At 36.2% G+C, this 19,401-nt stretch overlaps 5 protein-coding genes across 5 annotated transcripts; 2 read left to right on the plus strand and 3 right to left on the minus strand.

Moving 5' to 3' along the window:
* The first annotated feature begins 873 nt into the window (after positions 1–873).
* LOC110375301 (uncharacterized) lies at positions 874–7,538 on the plus strand. Its single transcript, XM_021333365.3, has 4 exons — positions 874–1,012; positions 1,108–2,364; positions 5,923–6,022; positions 6,330–7,538. Exons 1-4 carry the CDS (start codon positions 1,004–1,006, stop codon positions 6,440–6,442), a joined length of 1,479 nt encoding a protein of 492 aa, XP_021189040.3. The 5' UTR covers positions 874–1,003; the 3' UTR covers positions 6,443–7,538.
* Positions 7,539–8,318: 780 nt separating this feature from the next.
* LOC135116833 (peroxisome biogenesis factor 2-like) lies at positions 8,319–11,800 on the minus strand. The gene is made up of 5 exons (XM_064034414.1): positions 11,562–11,800; positions 11,355–11,432; positions 10,467–10,892; positions 10,103–10,324; positions 8,319–9,588 (listed from the first exon to the last, which is right to left on the minus strand). The coding sequence occupies exons 1-5, from the start codon at positions 11,592–11,594 to the stop codon at positions 9,496–9,498; spliced, it is 852 nt and encodes a 283-aa protein (XP_063890484.1). The 5' UTR covers positions 11,595–11,800; the 3' UTR covers positions 8,319–9,495.
* Positions 11,801–14,515: 2,715 nt separating this feature from the next.
* Positions 14,516–15,831, minus strand: LOC135116814 (THAP domain-containing protein 1-like). Its single transcript, XM_064034391.1, has 4 exons — positions 15,577–15,831; positions 15,054–15,240; positions 14,784–14,903; positions 14,516–14,650 (listed from the first exon to the last, which is right to left on the minus strand). Exons 1-4 carry the CDS (start codon positions 15,654–15,656, stop codon positions 14,516–14,518), a joined length of 522 nt encoding a protein of 173 aa, XP_063890461.1. The 5' UTR covers positions 15,657–15,831.
* A 223-nt stretch (positions 15,832–16,054) lies between these two features.
* On the plus strand, positions 16,055–18,119 carry LOC110375227 (chromatin modification-related protein MEAF6). Its single transcript, XM_021333274.3, has 4 exons — positions 16,055–16,378; positions 16,454–16,657; positions 16,745–16,781; positions 16,867–18,119. The coding sequence occupies exons 1-4, from the start codon at positions 16,238–16,240 to the stop codon at positions 17,310–17,312; spliced, it is 828 nt and encodes a 275-aa protein (XP_021188949.3). The 5' UTR covers positions 16,055–16,237; the 3' UTR covers positions 17,313–18,119.
* LOC135116836 (osteopetrosis-associated transmembrane protein 1-like) lies at positions 17,390–19,098 on the minus strand. Its single transcript, XM_064034419.1, has 5 exons — positions 18,905–19,098; positions 18,517–18,818; positions 17,937–18,172; positions 17,614–17,785; positions 17,390–17,526 (listed from the first exon to the last, which is right to left on the minus strand). The coding sequence occupies exons 1-5, from the start codon at positions 19,003–19,005 to the stop codon at positions 17,477–17,479; spliced, it is 861 nt and encodes a 286-aa protein (XP_063890489.1). The 5' UTR covers positions 19,006–19,098; the 3' UTR covers positions 17,390–17,476.
* Positions 19,099–19,401: the final 303 nt, after the last annotated feature.

Raw genomic sequence — 19,401 nt, forward strand, 5'->3', positions numbered from 1 at the left:
ATGGAAAATTCTTCGAATCGAACCGATTATCTATAATTTACGGATCCTTATAGCATACTTCTAATTCGCTCAAAAGATATCAATGACTCGAATAAACAAATCCGTCGTATTAGAGTCTAATAGCGGGATTAATTTCGCAAGTGACGTATGAATTATGTGCTTAAGTATCATGTGGTACTTATATACTTTGAATGTCAAGTCATGAAGCAACTTATTATTCAGCTTAGGATTAATGCCGAAGGCAACCATGACCGAAGTTAATAATTGAATCGTAACTTTGTGTAGACTTTTTTAATTGCAAATGTAACAGGTGCGCTAATGATTTCAAATGTAAATAGTTTTCATGTTAATGTAAAATGAAATAAGGATTTAAATATTAACTCTTTGATCTACTTAATTTTGTCTGCTGACTGAATGTAAACGACTTGTTACTTAGGGTCATTTTCACTTTATATTCCTACTAGAAGCAAAAAAATTTCTCCTACTTTAGAATTGATGTAAAATTAAAATCCTTGATCACAGCTACGAAATAGGTTTATTTTGCTATTGAACAAATAATAATAACCTATTTCCAACTTAACATTTTGTCATAAAAACCAGCCTGCTGAAATGTTAGCAAAAGAGACAATCAATCAATTCAATCTGAATGTATCTCACGTATTCCTGGACCTAATTAAGTGATATTTATAGAGGTAGCTACACACTAAGTTAACATAATGGTGTTTCTAACGTGTGGCAGTCGTACATTAGTATATGGCCGTAGATTATCCAGCAGCGCCCGCGCCGCGCCCACCGACGTACTCTGACGGCGAACGTGAAAAAGTGTGACCCGCTCTTACACATATGAGATCGCTATATAAGACTTTGCGGACCAACTTTGCTCTCATTTCGATTTACGCTTAAGTTTGGCAAATACACTTTGAGCTTTCGATTTTAATGCGAATATTACGAAAATAATAATTTATGCGATATTGTTTATAGAGTGCAAAAAAATTAAATAAGAATGAAGACGGTAAGTAAATTAAATTAAATTTCTTATATTTTTTTAATCTTACGAAATCCTTATGTAAACAAACTTAACATACGATTCTCCGTTCTTTGTTTCAGGTAATCTTCATTGTGTTGGCACTTCAACATGTGCTTGCGTATCACGACCCTGATCTGAACTATCACCTGAGTCAGGTACAGAAAGTATCTAATTGCGATAATGGTTACTCATACGCTGCGCCGTCGGTGCAGCTCACCACAACCGGCATCAAAACGATCTCAGCACCTGCTGCCAACTTAATTTCACAACCGATCGTCGCCGCACCCGCGTACCAGTACTCTGGCGCCTCGGGCTACTCGTCAAGTGGAAGCTCAGGCTACTCGGCTGGAGGCAGTGCAGCATATTCTACTGGCATAACATACCAGTCTGCAGCTCCTCAAATTACATACGCAGCACAACCATCTGCCTCGTATCAATCTTCATCATCCAACTACAACAACTACGCTTCACAAGGATACACCACTAAAGAATTTCACGGTTACACGACGTCTGCTGGTCTGTCATCAGCTGCTTCAAGTGGCAAAACTGTGCGACCACTCGCCACATACGCCCAAGCACCAATCCTCGCCAAAGTGACCGCGGCTCCACTTATCGCCAAGTTCTCGATAGCTCCTGCTAAGACTTCTTATGTGACACAAAACTTGATAGCTCAACAAGCTTATTCAACTGGATCAGCAGCAAAGGCATCCCTCAACTCCTACAGCAGCATCCAAACAGGAGGACCGGTCGTCTCACAAGTGTATGCCGCTCCATCTGCAGGATACGCAACATCGCCCGCTTTGAGAGTGCAGCAACCACAAACCTTCGGACAGACACAGTACTCGGCCGTCGCAGCACCGTCTGTTGCTCAGTACGCTCAATACAGTCAAGTTCCGGTAGCGGCACCGGGTGCTCACTTCGTTCCAGCAGTGTCACAGTACTCCACATCTTCTGTGTCCCACGTGTCTGCACCATCTTCGAACTACTTCACACCAGCCGTATCCCAACATTCTGGTGCATCAATCAGTCAGCAGTACTCTGCACCGGTAGTGACGCAACATTCTGCGCAGTACGCGGCTCCTGTAGTGGCGCAGTATTCAGCTCCTGTGCAATATTCAGTTCAACAGTCTGCTCCTGCTGTGGTGCAGCATTCAGCGCCTGTGGTTGCTCAGTACTCCGCGCCGGCCGTGGCGTCAGTGAGTCAGTACGCGAGTGCTCCCGTGGGTGTGGCGCATGTGTCCTCGCCGGCCTACGCCGCGGTGGCCGCGCCCGCTGTTGCGAAGGTCGCGGCAGCACCCCTCGTCAAGAATGTTCACACAGAATTCTTGGAAAATTATGTAAGTATTGTAATTAAATAATCGTCAATCATTTCATTTGTTGACACGCGCTTTGAGAACGTAATCACAATTTTGTTGTTGATTTAAAATTAATATTTCTCATTTTGAAACACTTCCTAATCTGTCTATCGACCAAATTAGAGTTGATTAGGAAATAATATTTCACACTTTTGTAAATATGCGGCTTATTTTAATCTCTGTGAATCCAATAAATTGAGAATTGCCTCAAACTCATGTGTAACGTATGTGCCTCAGGACATTGCGGCATACCATAGAATAGTTACTTCATATCCCTACAACTAATACAGTGACGTAATCAATTTGATTGGCTGTCGAGTTAGGTCCAGGACTGGTTCCACCACGTCGAAATCTTGACCGATTACCGTCTCACTCTGCTCAAATGTAAGAAATTGTCAAGCGTGAAGTGGTTCATGTTTACCTACATGTTGTGCAATGGTCTACAAACCCCATTGCACTGTCATTTGATTGATTAGGTGTGGGTTTACATCTAAACGTTAAAATTTAATTAGCAGAACCGCATTAATAGCTTGTAGACATGTTATTTATTTGTAGAATGGAATTCATACGATCATTATACCTCTTATATCATTAGATTGTCCATTTATGTTGTAAATATTTTTCTTATAACAAATATAATAGGTGTTCTAATGAACTTAATAATTCAGTGAGTAGTGGTCAAGGTTAGCTACAACTATTCGACTTAATTGTGAATACCCTAGTGGAGAAGATATCTGACAATAATAACAACAAATTGAACCAACTGTTGAGACTTTACCAACAAGTTAAAGCACTGAATTCATTATAATATCGGTCTTAAGCTCAGCTGACTTGAAATAGGTGAAGGTAGCATAATTTATAGAGTCCGCATTGTGCCTAAGTATCTCAGTTACTTAGTAAATATTTGTCTCCACGAAGACTAGAGCGAACTGATTTAAGATACTAACAATTACGTAAACTGACTGACCATTCTAAATTGCAAACAATCCTTTAGGCACTAGTGCTACTGCAACAATCTAGATTATAAACAAAAGCAGGTAGTGATACTTAAAAGCTTTCTATTTGTGGTATTGGTAAAGGACAATGGGCACAAATATATGGGACCTGGTATACCCCACCAATAGGAATGTCATATATATCACTGGACAGCTCTTTTTATGTAGAACAATATTTACTATGACAGCTTTGCTGAAATGTTTGTCCGTTCTGAGATATAAATCAAAAAAACCGGCCAAGTGCGAGTCGGACTCGTGCACGAAGGGTTCCGTAAATTACAGTTAAATCAACCTATCTCAAAAACTATAAGAGATACTTTGATCAAACCAAAAATCGTTGAAAGAGTTAATTAGCATGCATCACCTCTATTTTTTTTAGAATTTTATACCCCGTAGTTATAAAAATAGAGGGGGGGGGGACATACTTTTTACGACTTTGAGAGCTGATATCTCAAAAACCGTTCACTTTAAGAAAAATGTTTTTTAGAAAACTTTATATCATTTTAAAAGACCTTTCCATTGATACCCCACACGGGTATGTACATCGAAAAAAAAAATTTCGTCCCTCAGTTACATGTATGGGGGGCCCCACCCCCAATTCTTTTTTTTACTATTTAGTGTCATATTTTTGTAGCGGTTCATACAACACATATTCCCATCAAATTTCATCACTGTAGTACTTATAGTTTCCGAGTAAATCGGCTGTGACAGACGGACAGACGGACAGACGGACATGACGAAACTATAAGGGTTCCGTTTTTGCCATTTTGGCTACGGAACCCTAAAAACTGTGCAAAAGTTAGAACTAAGTAATCTATTGATAACTCAAGTTTTTAAAGGAAAATCTAAGTACTACCAAGTGTAAGTCTTGTAAGTGCTACCTGCTGTGCCCGTGTGTTCTAACTTTTGCACAGTTTTTGATCTATACTCAGAACGGACAAACAATAGAACACAGCTGCCATAGTAAATGTTGTTCCAGTTAAAAAGACCTATCTATCGATATCTATGACTTTGCTATTGGTGCGGTTTTTCACTACGCCCAAAAACCAGTTGATACAATAAAAGGTTGAAATGCTACATAATAGTAACAATTATGGACCTTAACGGGCACAGCAGGTAGCACTTACAAGACTTACACGTGGTAGTACTTAGATTTTCCTTTAAAAACTTGAGTTATCAATAGATTACTTAGTTCTAACTTTTGCACAGTTTTTGATCTATATCTCAGAACGGACAAACATTTCAACAAAGCTGTCATAGTAAATATTGTTCTACATAAAAAGGCCTATCCAATGATATATATGACATTGCTATTGGTGGGGTATACCAATCTGCCCATTGTCCTTTAACTATAGGAATAACAACACCTTATATTATCGGTCAACTATCTGCGTAGAATCCACAATACAACCTTTTTAAACCTCACATTTACGTGCAGGTTTCGACGACTTCAAGTCACAAAAAACTGAAGTAATATAGATACCTCACCTCCATATTTTTATGCAATTCTAATGAATTAGTAAACCGCAACGCACATATTTTATGGTTTGGCTTAATAACCCTATTAATTCTATAAAAAAGTTATATGAAAAAAGCGGTAAATCTCGGGTGTTACATTTGGAAAAGCCACAAAAGTAGAGGCTGTAGGTACTTTTGTTCAGCTTAAAAAGCTTGCCTGAATTTTTTGACATATTTTTTCTTTCTATGTACTACTTTTTATAGTTTACATTCTTAGTTCTGTTACAGAATCACTTCAGCAGTTTATTAATTATGTAAAGAAGTAGACACGCATTTATTTTATTAAAATCCGTTCAATAGTTTTCAGCGCGAAAGACAGGCAGAAATACTTTCGCATTTTTATTATTAGTAAGGATATCGTTTTCTTTATTTTGTAAACATATGGCTATCATCTGTGTCTTAAGCACGTGTGAACTGCTTTTTTTCGAAATTTTTATCTCTTCACTGAATTTTGGGCAGTTAACTCGGATTACCAAACTTTTTATTGTCAAACCGAAGGTGTGTGGTGCGTCAGACGAGTTAAATCAGCAACATTCACTTACGTAACAATTAGTGCGAACTTGTCCGATTCAATCTAGACTACTTTCACCGTTTTGTCGTCTTACTACCCTCGGATTATCGAGGAGATAAGGAGTCCTGCTGTGTGACTGCTTGTTAAAGCTATTCACTGTGCCGCAGCTTGAACGCAGCACGTGTTCATTTAAATGTCAGTCAACATATTTTAAATTATCCTTCTTGTAATATTTTAGCTCTTTCTCGAAATCTCACTAGGCTATTCCGACAATCGCTAAAATCGAACCACCAATAAAATACTAACTAATTGACGCGTAACGAACTTGTAGGGTCTCGCAAACCTTTTACAGCACCAATAAAGGCAATTTCGTTGCACTCGTAGGTGTGCTTTAGGTACCTAACTAACCCAGTAAATGGGCACTAAAGTTCATTCAATACTTGTTGCAAGTTTGCAACCTTTGTTGCGTCTGACATTTCTCACGGCACCATCTAAATTGTGATAACCCTTTTGCAGGACGCCCACCCGCGGTATGCTTTCGAATACAGTGTCAACGACCCTCACACCGGTGACATAAAGCAACAGAAAGAAGAAAGAGACGGCGAAGTCGTTAAAGGTATGCACTGTTTTTATAAAGTAAAGGTAACCATTTTATGACACATGGGTGGTTAACTGCACTCTAGAGTGTGGGTTGTATTGTATCACACAATAATCCGCCTTTTGTTATGATTGTTATTCGCAGCAGAATATTAATAACAACTGCAATCACGTTTATTTCAAGGCGAAAATCGAATGAACGCTCACCATAGATAGAGAGACCTAAATACATAGCACAGCACTTATTCATAAATTCTCATTTATGTTCGGTGAAGGACGACGGAAACTCGTAGCCGTGTTACCTATAAATATTTTGATTTATGCAGGTCAGTATTCTCTGGTGGAGCCGGACGGGTCCGTGCGGACGGTGAACTACGTCGCCGACTGGGAGACTGGCTTCCATGCCGACGTACGCAACAGCAAAGACAATCAACATTAGAAGTATCTACGAACAAAATTCGGAAAGGCACCACGGCTGGTTCGAATGCTTGCCTTATTTGGTCTGACCACCTGTTAAAGCCTAAATTAGGTCCTGATCTAAACGGTCTTAGCTTATGATTGTAAATAAATTAGTGAAACGAATCGAATTGGATAAGGACGGAAGTCGATAGCCTTGTTAGGTCAGGCATGTGTGCAAAAAATGTGATTTATGTCAGTCGAAAGATATTCAGCTGATATTTGCTAGATTTTTACATTTGTAAGTAAAATATTATCATAAATGTTTAATTATTAGGTATCACTCATACTCGTTTAATTATGTATCCAAATATACGTAAGATATACACAAATGTGAAATCATGTTATGAGCTTTTAGTAGGTAGGCCCACCTTCGTCTACCACAATTTTCGGCATGAGCTATTTACTTAAAGATCCGAAGGTTGAAGACATTAACTTATAGTGCCATCAAAATCCATTCAGTAGTTTTAAGATAATACACATCGCACTATTCTCTAAAATCTATCTTGAATTTAAACTTTTTACTTACTTCTTCATTTTATTTATTTGCGGTCCTAATTCATAGTCCTAATTGTATAATTATATTCCTAAAGATGTATAAAGCAGTTTTTTTTTTACACACAGCATTATTTAAATCCTCTCACCTTTTTCTCTTTATTTCCACATCACTGGACCATGTTACCCAGTGAAGCCATAAACTAAATTCGCCAGGACAACTTAGCTTGTAACACTGGCAGTTGACCAAAACTGGACATAACCGCCACGCTACGCAAACCACCATTCACTTTATTTCCGCATTCGATCCTTTCCAACAGCAATGCAACCATCTCTAAATACCGGTACAGAATAAATTCATAAATTATGCTATTATTGATTTTACTTTATGATTTCCGATATTCAGTAATGTTATTTTTTTATTTTTATACGCAAAAGATATTCGACATTTCGATTCAACAACAAACGAACTTCGCGTTACCGTAACATAACTATAGACGATGGATTGATTCACCATACGGTCTATATGAACGCATCTCATTTCAGCAATGTTATAGGTTCGAGTCCAGCGAATGTCAGTTGTTTTTTAAATTATGCTACATATTTTGACCACTTTTATTTTTCCCACGATTATTGAACTACCTATGTATAAAATTAGTCTATAGACTACCTAGGTAAGTTTCCTTATAATTTTGTAAATTGAGATTTGTTACCACAAAAGGCTTTGTATAATATATTGTGTAAAAAATGTCTTTTGCCTACATTATTTTGGTCCAATTAAACAATTTATTAAACACTAGCTTTTGCCCGCGGCTTCGCTCGCGTTAAGAAGTATACAAACTTTCATCCCCTATTGTATCCCCTTAGGGATGGAATTTATCAAAATCCTTTCTTAAGGGTTGCCTACGCCATAGTAGCTTTATGCATGCAAAGTCTCAGTCCGATTGGTTTAAAATTGACAAAGTTTCATACAAACTTTCATCCCCTATTTTATCCCCTTGGGGGTAGAATTGATCAAAATCCTTTCTTAGCGGATGCCTACGTCATAACATCTACCTGCATGCCAAATTTCAGCCCGATCCGTCCAGTGGTTTCAGCTGTGCGTTGATAGATCACTATGTCAGTCAGTCAGTCAGTCATGCAGTCACCTTTGAGTTTTATATATTTAGACTAGCCGTTTTCCCGCGGTTTCACCCACGTCCCGTGGGAACTACTGCCCATACCGGAATAAAATATAGCCTATGTTACTCGCAGATAATGAAGCATTCCAATGGCGAAAGAATTTTTAAAATCGGTCCAGTAGTTTTTGAGCCTATTCATTACAACCAAACAAACAAACATAGTTTTCCTCTTTATAATATTAGTATAGATGAAATAAAAAATATTTATTCAATCAATCAATCCACCGTTTATTACTTTGTACATAATTTTACAATATTTTGCTTAATTCTAAAAAGTGCCATTACACCTAAAAAATTAACAACACCCCTTAACTTTTATTTCTTATTTATTTGTTTCGCCATATTCCACAGACTCATCTGCACTGCTATTCGTGTCTATGAGGCCAATCGGGTCTCTGTCAATATGGTATCGGGTTCGTTCAATGAATAGGCTAGACTGATCCTCTGTTTCTGTTCGTCTTAGCTCAACTATTCTTTCTCTTTCAGATGCTAGATAACTTTCATAGCTTAATCGGGCCTCCACACAGTTATTTCTAGCTATTGATAATCGTTGTCCTCTTTGTGAAAGAGATTCGGATTGGCGCGAGAGGGCACGACGCTGTCGGTCGGAGGCTAAACGTGCTTCACGTTCTTCGAAACTCTCTTGCGAGCGCCGAGCCGCGGCTCGAGTTCTTTGCGAACTTAAACGTAACTCCCTTTCGATAAAAGTCTCTGAATAGCGCGAGAGGGTGTGTCTATCTCGATCAGCTGCAAGCCGCCGCTCGCGTTGCTCAGTGCTTTCCCGAGAGCGCAAAGTCGCGGCTCGAATTCTTAGCAAACTTAAGCGTTTGCACCTCTCAGTAATAGTTTCAGATGCACGTGACAGAGCAATGTTCTCTCGGCTGATAGATAACCGCAATTCACGATCTTCTTCTGATTCCTGAGACCTATTAAGTCTCATCCTTTTCGCATCTCGGCTAACTCGCGAAAGGTTGGATTTTTTTTTGGTTGGCATAGTAAGGGACAAAATGTTATGTTCTATACAAAAGAATTAAGAACTACGTAAGATATTAGGAAAGTCTCGAATAAATTCGAAGCGTGTGCCAAGTCTTGTTTCAGACAAATTCACTACGAACTTTAACACTTTTGAAAAAAAAAATGATTCGAACTACGAACCAATCAAATATATCCTGATCGATTAGATTTTATTAAATAGAATTTTGGATTCGTAATTCAAATCAATATACAAAACAAATACTCAATGACAAAGGCAACCTTTTTTAAACCATAGACGCTTTTACGACACTCAATGAAACTGTTAAAAGTACACAGCCACAGTTCACAGTACCACGTTTCCCATTAATATTTACTTAGTACGCATTTATTGATGGCCAGGCATTATAAGTTTGTTGATTTCTCTTCCATTAAAATAGCATTTTGGGCAAGAATAGTCTTGATCTGCAGTTTTGTTCGCCTGAAAAATAAACAATATAATTATCCATAAAACATCAAATATCCAAACAGGTGATAAAAAGCTTATTTTGATAATATTGATCTGATATCTGTTATAATAAATATATTATCCTAGTATTATACCTAATCCAATCAAATATTTCAGAGGGAAGCTTTATAATTATTACTCTTTGACACAAAGGAAATACATAGGGGATTACTTATGGGAAGTATATAACAATGTACATAAGGAAGTACATAGTAGTTAGTAGGATCGAGGAATACAAGGGAGTATACATAAGGGAGTAGAATACATAACAAAGTACATAGGAGTATGAAAATTTCACATAAACATTTTCTTTCATTTTTAAATACATATCAAATCAGAAAAACATGTAAAAATCTCAAAACAAAACCAAATTGCTTATCTGAACCAAAAAGCTTAACCAACAAAGAATAGGTTGCCCCTAGCTTTAGCTGGTCAAGCCTACATATAGCCGCACTTCGAACTTTAGGTGTACCAGTAATAAACTTACCATTACACAATAGTAACAAAATATGTGGCTGCAGCCCAAAGTGTGAGGGAGCACTGGCTTATTGTTACAGCAAGCACAGACTGTCTGTAATGTCATCACAGCCTCCATGGTACTGGCTGTTGATCTGACATGTTGTCGCCACCACACATACTTCAGTAAGTTTGATAGTCTACTTCTTACTCCAAAGATGTTGATCAATGCTATTGATGTGCCTATTAATTCCTGAAAACAGAATATTAATAATTGTACTTTTGGTGCATTAACCCAAGACTAAGTAAATATTCTTATGGGAGGATTTTTGTAATACTTATAGCACATAAATATCTAAATAATAATTTATTGTGTACTGTTGCACAATACTTACAATAAAATTATGCCACAAAAGTTCTCTAGTCCAAGAGAAATCAGTTAGGTCTTCTCTAGTCAACTTCTCAGCAGACAACTCAATGCCCAATATAAAATCTATGAGCAATGGGTATTTGCCAGTCTGTATGAATCTACAGAAGTTCAATATATCACCAATCAATTGAAAAGTTTCTAATTTATTAATAAAATTCTGAACTTTTGTGTTGGAAGTAAAACTGTAGATTGCTCTTTCTCTAAGATACTTCAACCCGACATTGTAACCATAATACCAGAACAGTTTACTTCTAGCAAAGTTGTCTGATTTATAATTCAATGAGAGCATCTGTTGTCCAAAGGTACTCTTTTGGTCATACACGGAATATTTAAAAATCCATGTTCTAATGAAAAGTTCCAACTCAGGCAGAATAGGTTGAACATACTGGGGCTGGAAAAGAAAGTATATTTTAATCAGTCTGAAAAACAATTGATTAATTTTATCCTCCGAGCCTTTTTCCCAATCATGTTGGGGTCGGCTTCCAGTCTAACCGGATTCAGCTGAGTACCAGTGCTTTACAAGAAGCGACTGCCTATCTGACCTCCTCAACCCAGTTTCCCGGGCAACCCGATACCCCTTGGTTAGACTGGTGTCAGACTTACTGGCTTCTGACTACCCGTAACGACTGCCAAGGATGTTCAATGACAGCCGGGACCTACAGTTTAATGTGCCATCCGAAACACAGCCAATGGTGTCTACATACTTAGAAAGTACATACAAACTTAGAAAAGTTGCATTGGTACTTGCCTGACCTGGGATCGAACCCGCGCCCTCATACTTGAGAGGTTGGTCCTTTACCCACACAATTGATTAATTTTAAAGAAATAATAAAAACTAATAACATTTACCAACCTCTATGAATTGAGTTGCTTGAAAAACCAACTGCTTGAACAGTTCTTCAAGTTGATTGTCCAACTGCACAGCATCTAACTGGCAAATAAAGCAAGTCGCTGATGAAATTCTCCTCTAACCAGCCCCTAGCTGAGCAAAGATGTTAATTTATATCCAGTATTAGTTAGTTCATTTACACATAAATAAAGTTTATATCTATGGGCTCACCTGTGTTACTCTAGGAATATAATTCACAGACATTATTTAGCTATGATAGAAAATAACAGTTGTTTGTTAAATAACTTCCAGCTTTTGATTCATACAGTCCAACCACTAGGACGAGTTATCGAACTGTGAGATAGTACTTATCAGCTGAAATTGGCGGAATTAGTATTCTCAACAAGATATGAATTTATTTTATAAACAACTTCGCTTCGTCAACATCTGAAATTCTGATTTTGACACTTTTACTGAAGTCAGTCAGTCAGACAGAATGTCTGTGAGTCTGTCTTTTTTTGTAAATTCTTAGGCGCTTACTAGACGATCCATTAACATTATCAGCCGCAGCCATAGAGCAACACGGAGGGGAGTAGCCATTGCGTTTTTTACCGATACAAAACTGTCTGTCATTTTTTGCGGGGGGAAATCACACATTCTCAAATTCTCACACAAAAACATTCTATGTCACTACGAAACGCACACTCTGACAATTGAAAAATACACTAACAATTTCACACACACATTTAAACAATCCGTGTCATAATAGTATAATAATATGACGCAACTACACTAACAAGTCCTTACACCCATAGCTGTACAACTGTCGATACGCATTATCGATAAATTCAAAAACTCGGTTAGGGAAATTAGCTTTAAATTCAAAGGCAGATATTATTATTGACTTTATTTATTATGTATAATCAAATCACATATAACAAATAAAATTACCATTTTTTTTTAATAACATAAAACTAATCCTTTTTAAAAACTACTGATAAGATACTGATACGGAACTATCACTGGTTTTTAAAATGGATTAATTTTCTATAAATATGACGAATACATTTTTGGGGGTTTGTTTTTTTCATTAAGAAAGAAATTCTTGTATCAGCATATTTTTGCATTATTAATCTTGCTAATTCCAAGTTATGATTTGTAAAATCGTTTTCGTGTGAATGGTAACTGATTGAGGGAAACAAGTCTTTGCCAATAAATTGTTTTAAGGAACGTGTCACAACTTCATGTGTGGTACAAGATCGTGTAGGTTTATTGTCGTCACTTAAATGTCTTCTTATGTCTTTTTCACAAATCCGGCATAAAAGTATAACTTCTTTTGAGGCATACAGTAACTTTCCTTTGCTTTTCTGGTGAATTAAACTTTTTTCATCAATCGGCCCAAGCAAACCTTTAATGCACGTATTGCATTTAATTTTTTTTTTTGTTGAGAAAATAACATATCCCGCTATGTACTCCACAACTTTTTCCGCAAAAGGGGATAAAAAAGTTAGAGCTTCAATCTCATCAATTAAATCGTCAGTAAAATTATCAAAATTGTGTTCGTCAGTAGCGTCATTGCTATTGTATTGTCGTACTGTTGAAGCATTAATTTTTTCTAGTGCAGATGTGCAATTCAGTATCGTAATTTTTTCCAATGGAATGCAGTTCGTTCCGTTTCCCGTTTGTGTTAATTCTGTATTAACAAGAATTTTTTTATAAATTGCTTCAAACTGGGAGCTTGAGGGATTATCGCAATAACCACCATGACTCCTTACTATGGAAAAAAATAGTTCGAGGTGATCTTGGCTTATCCTATGTAGTGGCATATATTTGAGGCCATTTTGTTGGTTTTGTATTAAATCTCGAAAGATAGATTTGGTACTCTCAATGCAGATCAAAATCCTAAAACCCGTGTATCGAGGAGAATCTACTAATTTAATTTTATGCGACTCCCCGTTGCGTTTCTTTACATGGGCTGATAAGCTCAACAAAAGCTTTGAGCTTCATCCATTTTCGAAAAGCTTTCTCAAAGTTTTCATGGTTTAATGCTCTTTATAACCAGTTTGACGTGACCGGGAATCAATATATCAAAACGTCGTTTATCAGTGAAATAAACTTCGCAGTTGCAGTTGATCCATTAAACTCCGATAAATGTAATTCTTTTTCACAAAACAAAAGCGCATCAGCAACACTTCCGCTGAACAATTGTGCTGCAAGGCGAACATTCATTATTTTTGTTTTGTAATAAATGTGATTTGCTTTTAATTTGTTAGCCATGTAAAATAATTTTTTTCCTGTATTTTATGTAATGCTTCCACAAATAACCATTGAATTTTATTTTCATTATCATCGTAAAACATTTGTAGTCACAAAAGTGTTTCTAATTAATTTTAACATGTGACTTGGATCTAAAAAAGTGAACTCGTTGCCCCGTTGTGGGATCTAATATAGTAGTTTGCAATTTATTTGCAACTAAGCAGCAACCAGTTCCGTAGCCATCGCTAAATTTGCTTTTGCGCCGTCACACGTTAACGCTTTTATTTCTATTCCGGTTTCATGTACTAATTCAAACGCTTTAGTTACAAGTTGAGCTTTTAACTTAGCACTTGTACCTTTAACTAAAAAATATCCGATTGGGACTTTCCATGGAGTATTAATGCCTACTAATAGAAAAACTAGGACATCTGTAGCTTCATCTGTATTATCAGTTATTAAATCGAAACCATAATCAATATATCCGAATCGTCTGTCACCACTTGGATTGTCATGTGATTGTGTCTTTATTTTCATTTCATCGAAAACTAAAGTACAGTAAATTTTACTATGTGGATTGGCATCGGCTTTATATTTTAAGGCCGCCAAGGCTTCTTTGGTAAAACCGGGCCGTCCATCAATATTACTATACCATTTAGTTAAAGTACGCGGAGCAGGTAAACACGTCCCAAACGTTTTACGAACATACTTGTAAGCTTTGGGGGAATAAAAGTTGAGAGTTAGAGCAAAACACCTCAGTTCTGGTGAATACTTGGCTCGTGAGAGCTTTCCACTTTACATTTCTTTAATTGACGCTTAATAAGCTCTGCTTCTTCAACGCCTATTTTTCCAGGACCATCCTTTCCTCTTTATCTATCAAAGCTTTTTCATCTAAACTCTGAAGAATTTCTTCTAGCCCAGCAACTTTTTCTTTAAGAAAAGATTTTTAGCTTGTAGCCTTTTAATTTTTTTTTCTGACAATCTAATTGTTGCTGCATTTTTTTTTCTTGGTGTAAGTGCAGTAGTGGGAATTGAAGCAGATTTTTAGATGTTTCCTTTGACTGAGTCTGAAAACAAATGAATAAATAATTATCTCTTATCATATCTTTACATAATTTACTTAATCTCAACAGTAAAATAGAAGGAATGACAAATTTATCAATATGCGATTCTACAATAAACGATTTAAAAACAACTCACATTTTGAGGAGTTGACGATCTACACGGTGATGTCAATGAATTAGGAATAGTCCGAGTGTCATTAATGGGCCCATTAGATGATAACCTCTCATCTGGTATATTTAATGATTGTCGATGATTCTGGAAAATTAGATTAAGTTTAAAATGTAGGCTTCATTTCACCACTATGACTAACGTCAACGAGGTACATCATGTGGAATGTACTATTCGTTTACCTAAGCTAGTATTATATTATCTATGACCTTGCACATGAATAAAATAAAAACTTACGGAACAAATACAGTTGGCGGTTGGTTTGGCGCCATCGACTAATCTCCTCCTATTGTTCGCCAACACTTGAAAGTCAGAGGTCTTAAAATGATTTGAGCAAATGACACTATTTCTTGTGGGAATCCAGGTTGGTCTGTTATGAGAAAATGTCTTCCATATATTTCTTAAATTTGGATCTTTAGGAAACCTGCAATATATAAATAAAACACATTATATGTAGTTGACGTTCTCACTCAGTAATTTTTATTTAAATCAGAAAACCTAATCTCAAAACTTTCTCCGATTTGACTTGACCTTTCTCATTTTCATCGATAACTATCTACAAACAAACCGGCAACAACACTCGCTCGGTGACAGCGAATTCTAGGAAAAAGACTCGGATCTGTCGCTCGACCGATCCGCGTTTTGTATGAAGACGCACGGCCTTAGTTGGTAAACAAATCCGAAACAACACGATTGATAATATTGCAGTTTTTAAGTTTATAAGAAGTAAATAGCAATAACGTAATTAAAAATTACTTACATATGAAAGGTAACGCCATCTTTTTGTAAATTTGACGTGGCAGATCTCTTTTTGCAGCAAAAAACAGAACAATTCGGCATTTTTTACGACGACGTCGATTCACTCACGCAACTAGATTTAGTCTAGCGAATAGTTTAGTTGCAACTAGTTTTATTGTACGCATAGGACCATTTGGACTTGTACTTTGACAGAGGGGAACGCCTGTGTATGGCTACTCCCCTCCGGTCCGCCGGTGGCCTGTGTTGCTCTATGGCCGCAGCCTATTTTAAGTAGCTGTTGTACCCACGTCCTGGAGAACTTCTTCCCGTATAGGAATAAAATAATAGCCTAAAGATTATTTTAAAACAGTATGGTACTTTTTGAGTTAATTCATTAAAAGCATACACACGCACTTGCATACGCGCAAAATTATAAATTGGTGGGATAGTGAAGAGGAACAACTCTAATGTCATAGACAAGACTTCAAATGTGACAAACATCAAACAAAACAAGCTGTCAGTGTCATTCCTTGAAACAAAGCGAGCGCGTCATCGTGCGTATTGATTGAAACATTTTCAGCATTTATCTCTCGATTAGTGTTATTTTTATATTACAAACGTACTACCTCGTATATAGTTGTTAAATAATGGATATTTAAAGTAAGACAAATTCAACTAACGACATGGTTGTTTCACCACAAACCCCCGACAACGAAACCCAAACCGTACAAGCAAAAAGAAACAACATGGCGTCTAAACAGTCGTCAGTGGCTGACACAAGAGCGGAACTGGCGGAATTAGTCAAAAGAAAGGCCGAAGTGGCTGTAAGTAAATAAAACGAACAAACTGTGTAATTTATGTCAGTAAACATGGCTAAACTAATTATTTATATGTTCCAGGAGACTCTGGCTAACTTGGAACGCCAAATATATGCCTTTGAAGGCTCATATTTAGAAGATACTCAGCTTTATGGAAATATTATAAGAGGGTGGGACAGATACCTGACCACTAACAAAAGCACAAATTCCAAGGCAGATAAACGTAACAGAAAGTTCAAAGAGGCTGAACGTTTATTTTCCAAATCCAGTATTACATCAATGGCTGTAAGTTGTAAATAAAACTGAGTTCAACTTTATCTTATATAATATTGCAATTTGAACGCTTATTTACAATATCTTTTTATATTCTAGGCTGTTAGTGGTCTTGTGGATCCTGCTGAAGCTAAAAGTAAGTGTTGGATACACAGAGTTTTTACTAGTTTGTGTAAAGACGCAAATTATGTTACTAACTTTAAAATGTGTTTACTTTCTAGATGAAAGAAACAGTGAGACTGAATCTCAAACAAATGAAGACTCATCAGATACACAAATCAGCTCTGGACTCAATGTTAGCAGTCTGAACCATACCACCATACATGGTTCTACCGAGAGTATAGCGTCCAAGCCTTCTGGAAAACAGCATACAAATGGTGGTATTGAAAAAGTTATAAACCATTCCCAAACAAAACAAAGTTTGACTCAAAAGATAGCTACCTCTTCAGGTATGCTACAAAAAGCTTTTGGCAGTGACAGCAAAATGTTGTCAGTTGTAGGCTTAGACAGCAGACCTAGCACTCCCAAGGACAAGGACTCAAGTATGAGTTTGATGAACAAAGGAGATATGACACCAAACTCTCTAAAACACAAAATGTCTACCAGTAGTACAAGTAATAGTAATAGTATGAAGAAAAATAACAATAAGAAAGCAAGACATCGGTAATAAATACACATTAGCGACTTAAGCCTGTTTTTATGTGCCTACAATGCCCGTACTTATCAGTTAGACCCAATTTTATCAAAAAATAGTTTTTATTTCTTTGGTCAATTTGTAAATACATAATGTGTTACTTGTTACAATGAGACTTTTATTTTATTTAACAGCCTTCAATTTGTTCGTCCTAATGATCGTAGTATGGTCTGCTTGAATCTTGATTCTGAAATGATGGAATAAATATTACTACACTGCCTTTTAACATCAATAAATAGGTTGTAGGTAGAATAGGATCTGCTTAAATACTTACGCTTCAACACATTTGGCAAGTCTCTCATTGGACTGCAAAATCTTAGAACTAAATAATAAAATATTGGTAACACTGATATAATGCCAGTGCAAACCAAAAATATGACTTCAGGAGTTCTTCTTATTTTACAACAGTTCAAACTTTTACTCCATACAGAGCGGGTAGCATTCATCTGAAAATGAAATTGCTCATCATTGAGATAGAAGAACTTAAAACCATACTCGAGACATGATGTGTTGGTACCTAAAATTATTTTTTTCCTCTTATGTTCTTTTTAAGGGTAAATATGAATAGAATTTCATGTTATTGATTTAATAACTTACTGAGTCAACTATATCCATACAAATGCTGTCTGTTCCAATTGAATCTGCACTGAGTGTTTTATAAAAACTGTCCAACTTAAGGTAGGACTGCATGCAGTTATCACAGACAATCTGAGTGTCATTTGAAGAAGGATTTATGTACTTTACTATACAGTTTATGGTTTCATTAAACAACTGATTGAAGTGTATTGTTTCATTTGATAAAACTGGCACTGGAGTGGTCCAATTATAACAATCTGCAAAAAAAATATGGTTAGTGGGTCATCTTAGGTGCAGATTTTATATTGAAAATAATTGAAATAGGTACTCAAAAGGGTTCAAATATATAATTTATGTAATATAAAAGGGTCTTGAATACATAAGTATACCTATGTCAAAACTTCTAGATAATTTATTGTTTTCTTTTTCAACAAAATTCTCCATAATTAATTCACTTTAAAGCAAAATGTAGTCACAAAATGTGTCACTATCTCAATATCATTGTTAATTTTAATTTCATGTTTACGTTCTCATTTGCCATTGCCTTAATTAATTAGTTAGTAAATAAATATGAATGACGCATCTATAGCATAATACATACCAGAGCAATGAGCTTTGTTCCAAATGCTTAGAATATTATCATGATACTCTAATATTGCATCCAGTCTATCATGGGATATGAAAACGGACTTGCAAGAGGTTCCATTCACAACTACGGTCATTAACTCTTGATACTTGTTGTGGAAGTTCATATACAGCTCTATACACTTTTCACATATCCTTATAGGTCTAGCATTTAGTATGGAACACTTTGTAAAGTTTGCAGCATAATCAGCAAAATCATTCAATATTAAAGAGCAATTATCAGGGAATGGTGACAAATAGCCAGCTCCAGTTCTAGTTCTGTAAATATCAAGATATTTGTTATTAAATTAAAATTACTGCATAGTCAAATAGAGTACAAGATATACATTATTGTATTAACTTACAGTAATAGGTCAATATGTTCAGATTCTTTGTTCGACACATCTGCTTTTAAAACGTTTAAGTTTAAGAACAGGAATAAGAATGCACAATAATAATTACTCATGTTGGCTAACTTGTCTACAAAACACTTAATCTTCAAAAATCACAGTTTTTATTTCCTTGGATACAATTATTGCTCAATTTTTACATTGTTCCAAAATGTCAAGCACAAAATCAACAATGAATGCGTCAGTCACTTGTCAGTGTCAAATAGAGAATTCTATTTTCATCATTTTCACTATTAGTGGCATCACAGATAAGCCGTTTTTTTACACAATATTCTTCATATTATCATTGTCTGATAATGTGACACATCGTTTATGGCATTATAATGTAAAAAAGTCATACATTTCAAATCATAAGTTTTAACGCCAATGCATAGTCTAACTGCCTGGTTATTACATCTTAGTTTTTACGGTCGGATTGCAAATTTTACGGTTTTTACATGCACTATGACGTC

This window comes from Helicoverpa armigera, chromosome 4 (genome assembly GCF_030705265.1).
Source record: "Helicoverpa armigera isolate CAAS_96S chromosome 4, ASM3070526v1, whole genome shotgun sequence".
Taxonomy (NCBI): Eukaryota; Metazoa; Arthropoda; class Insecta; order Lepidoptera; family Noctuidae; genus Helicoverpa; species Helicoverpa armigera.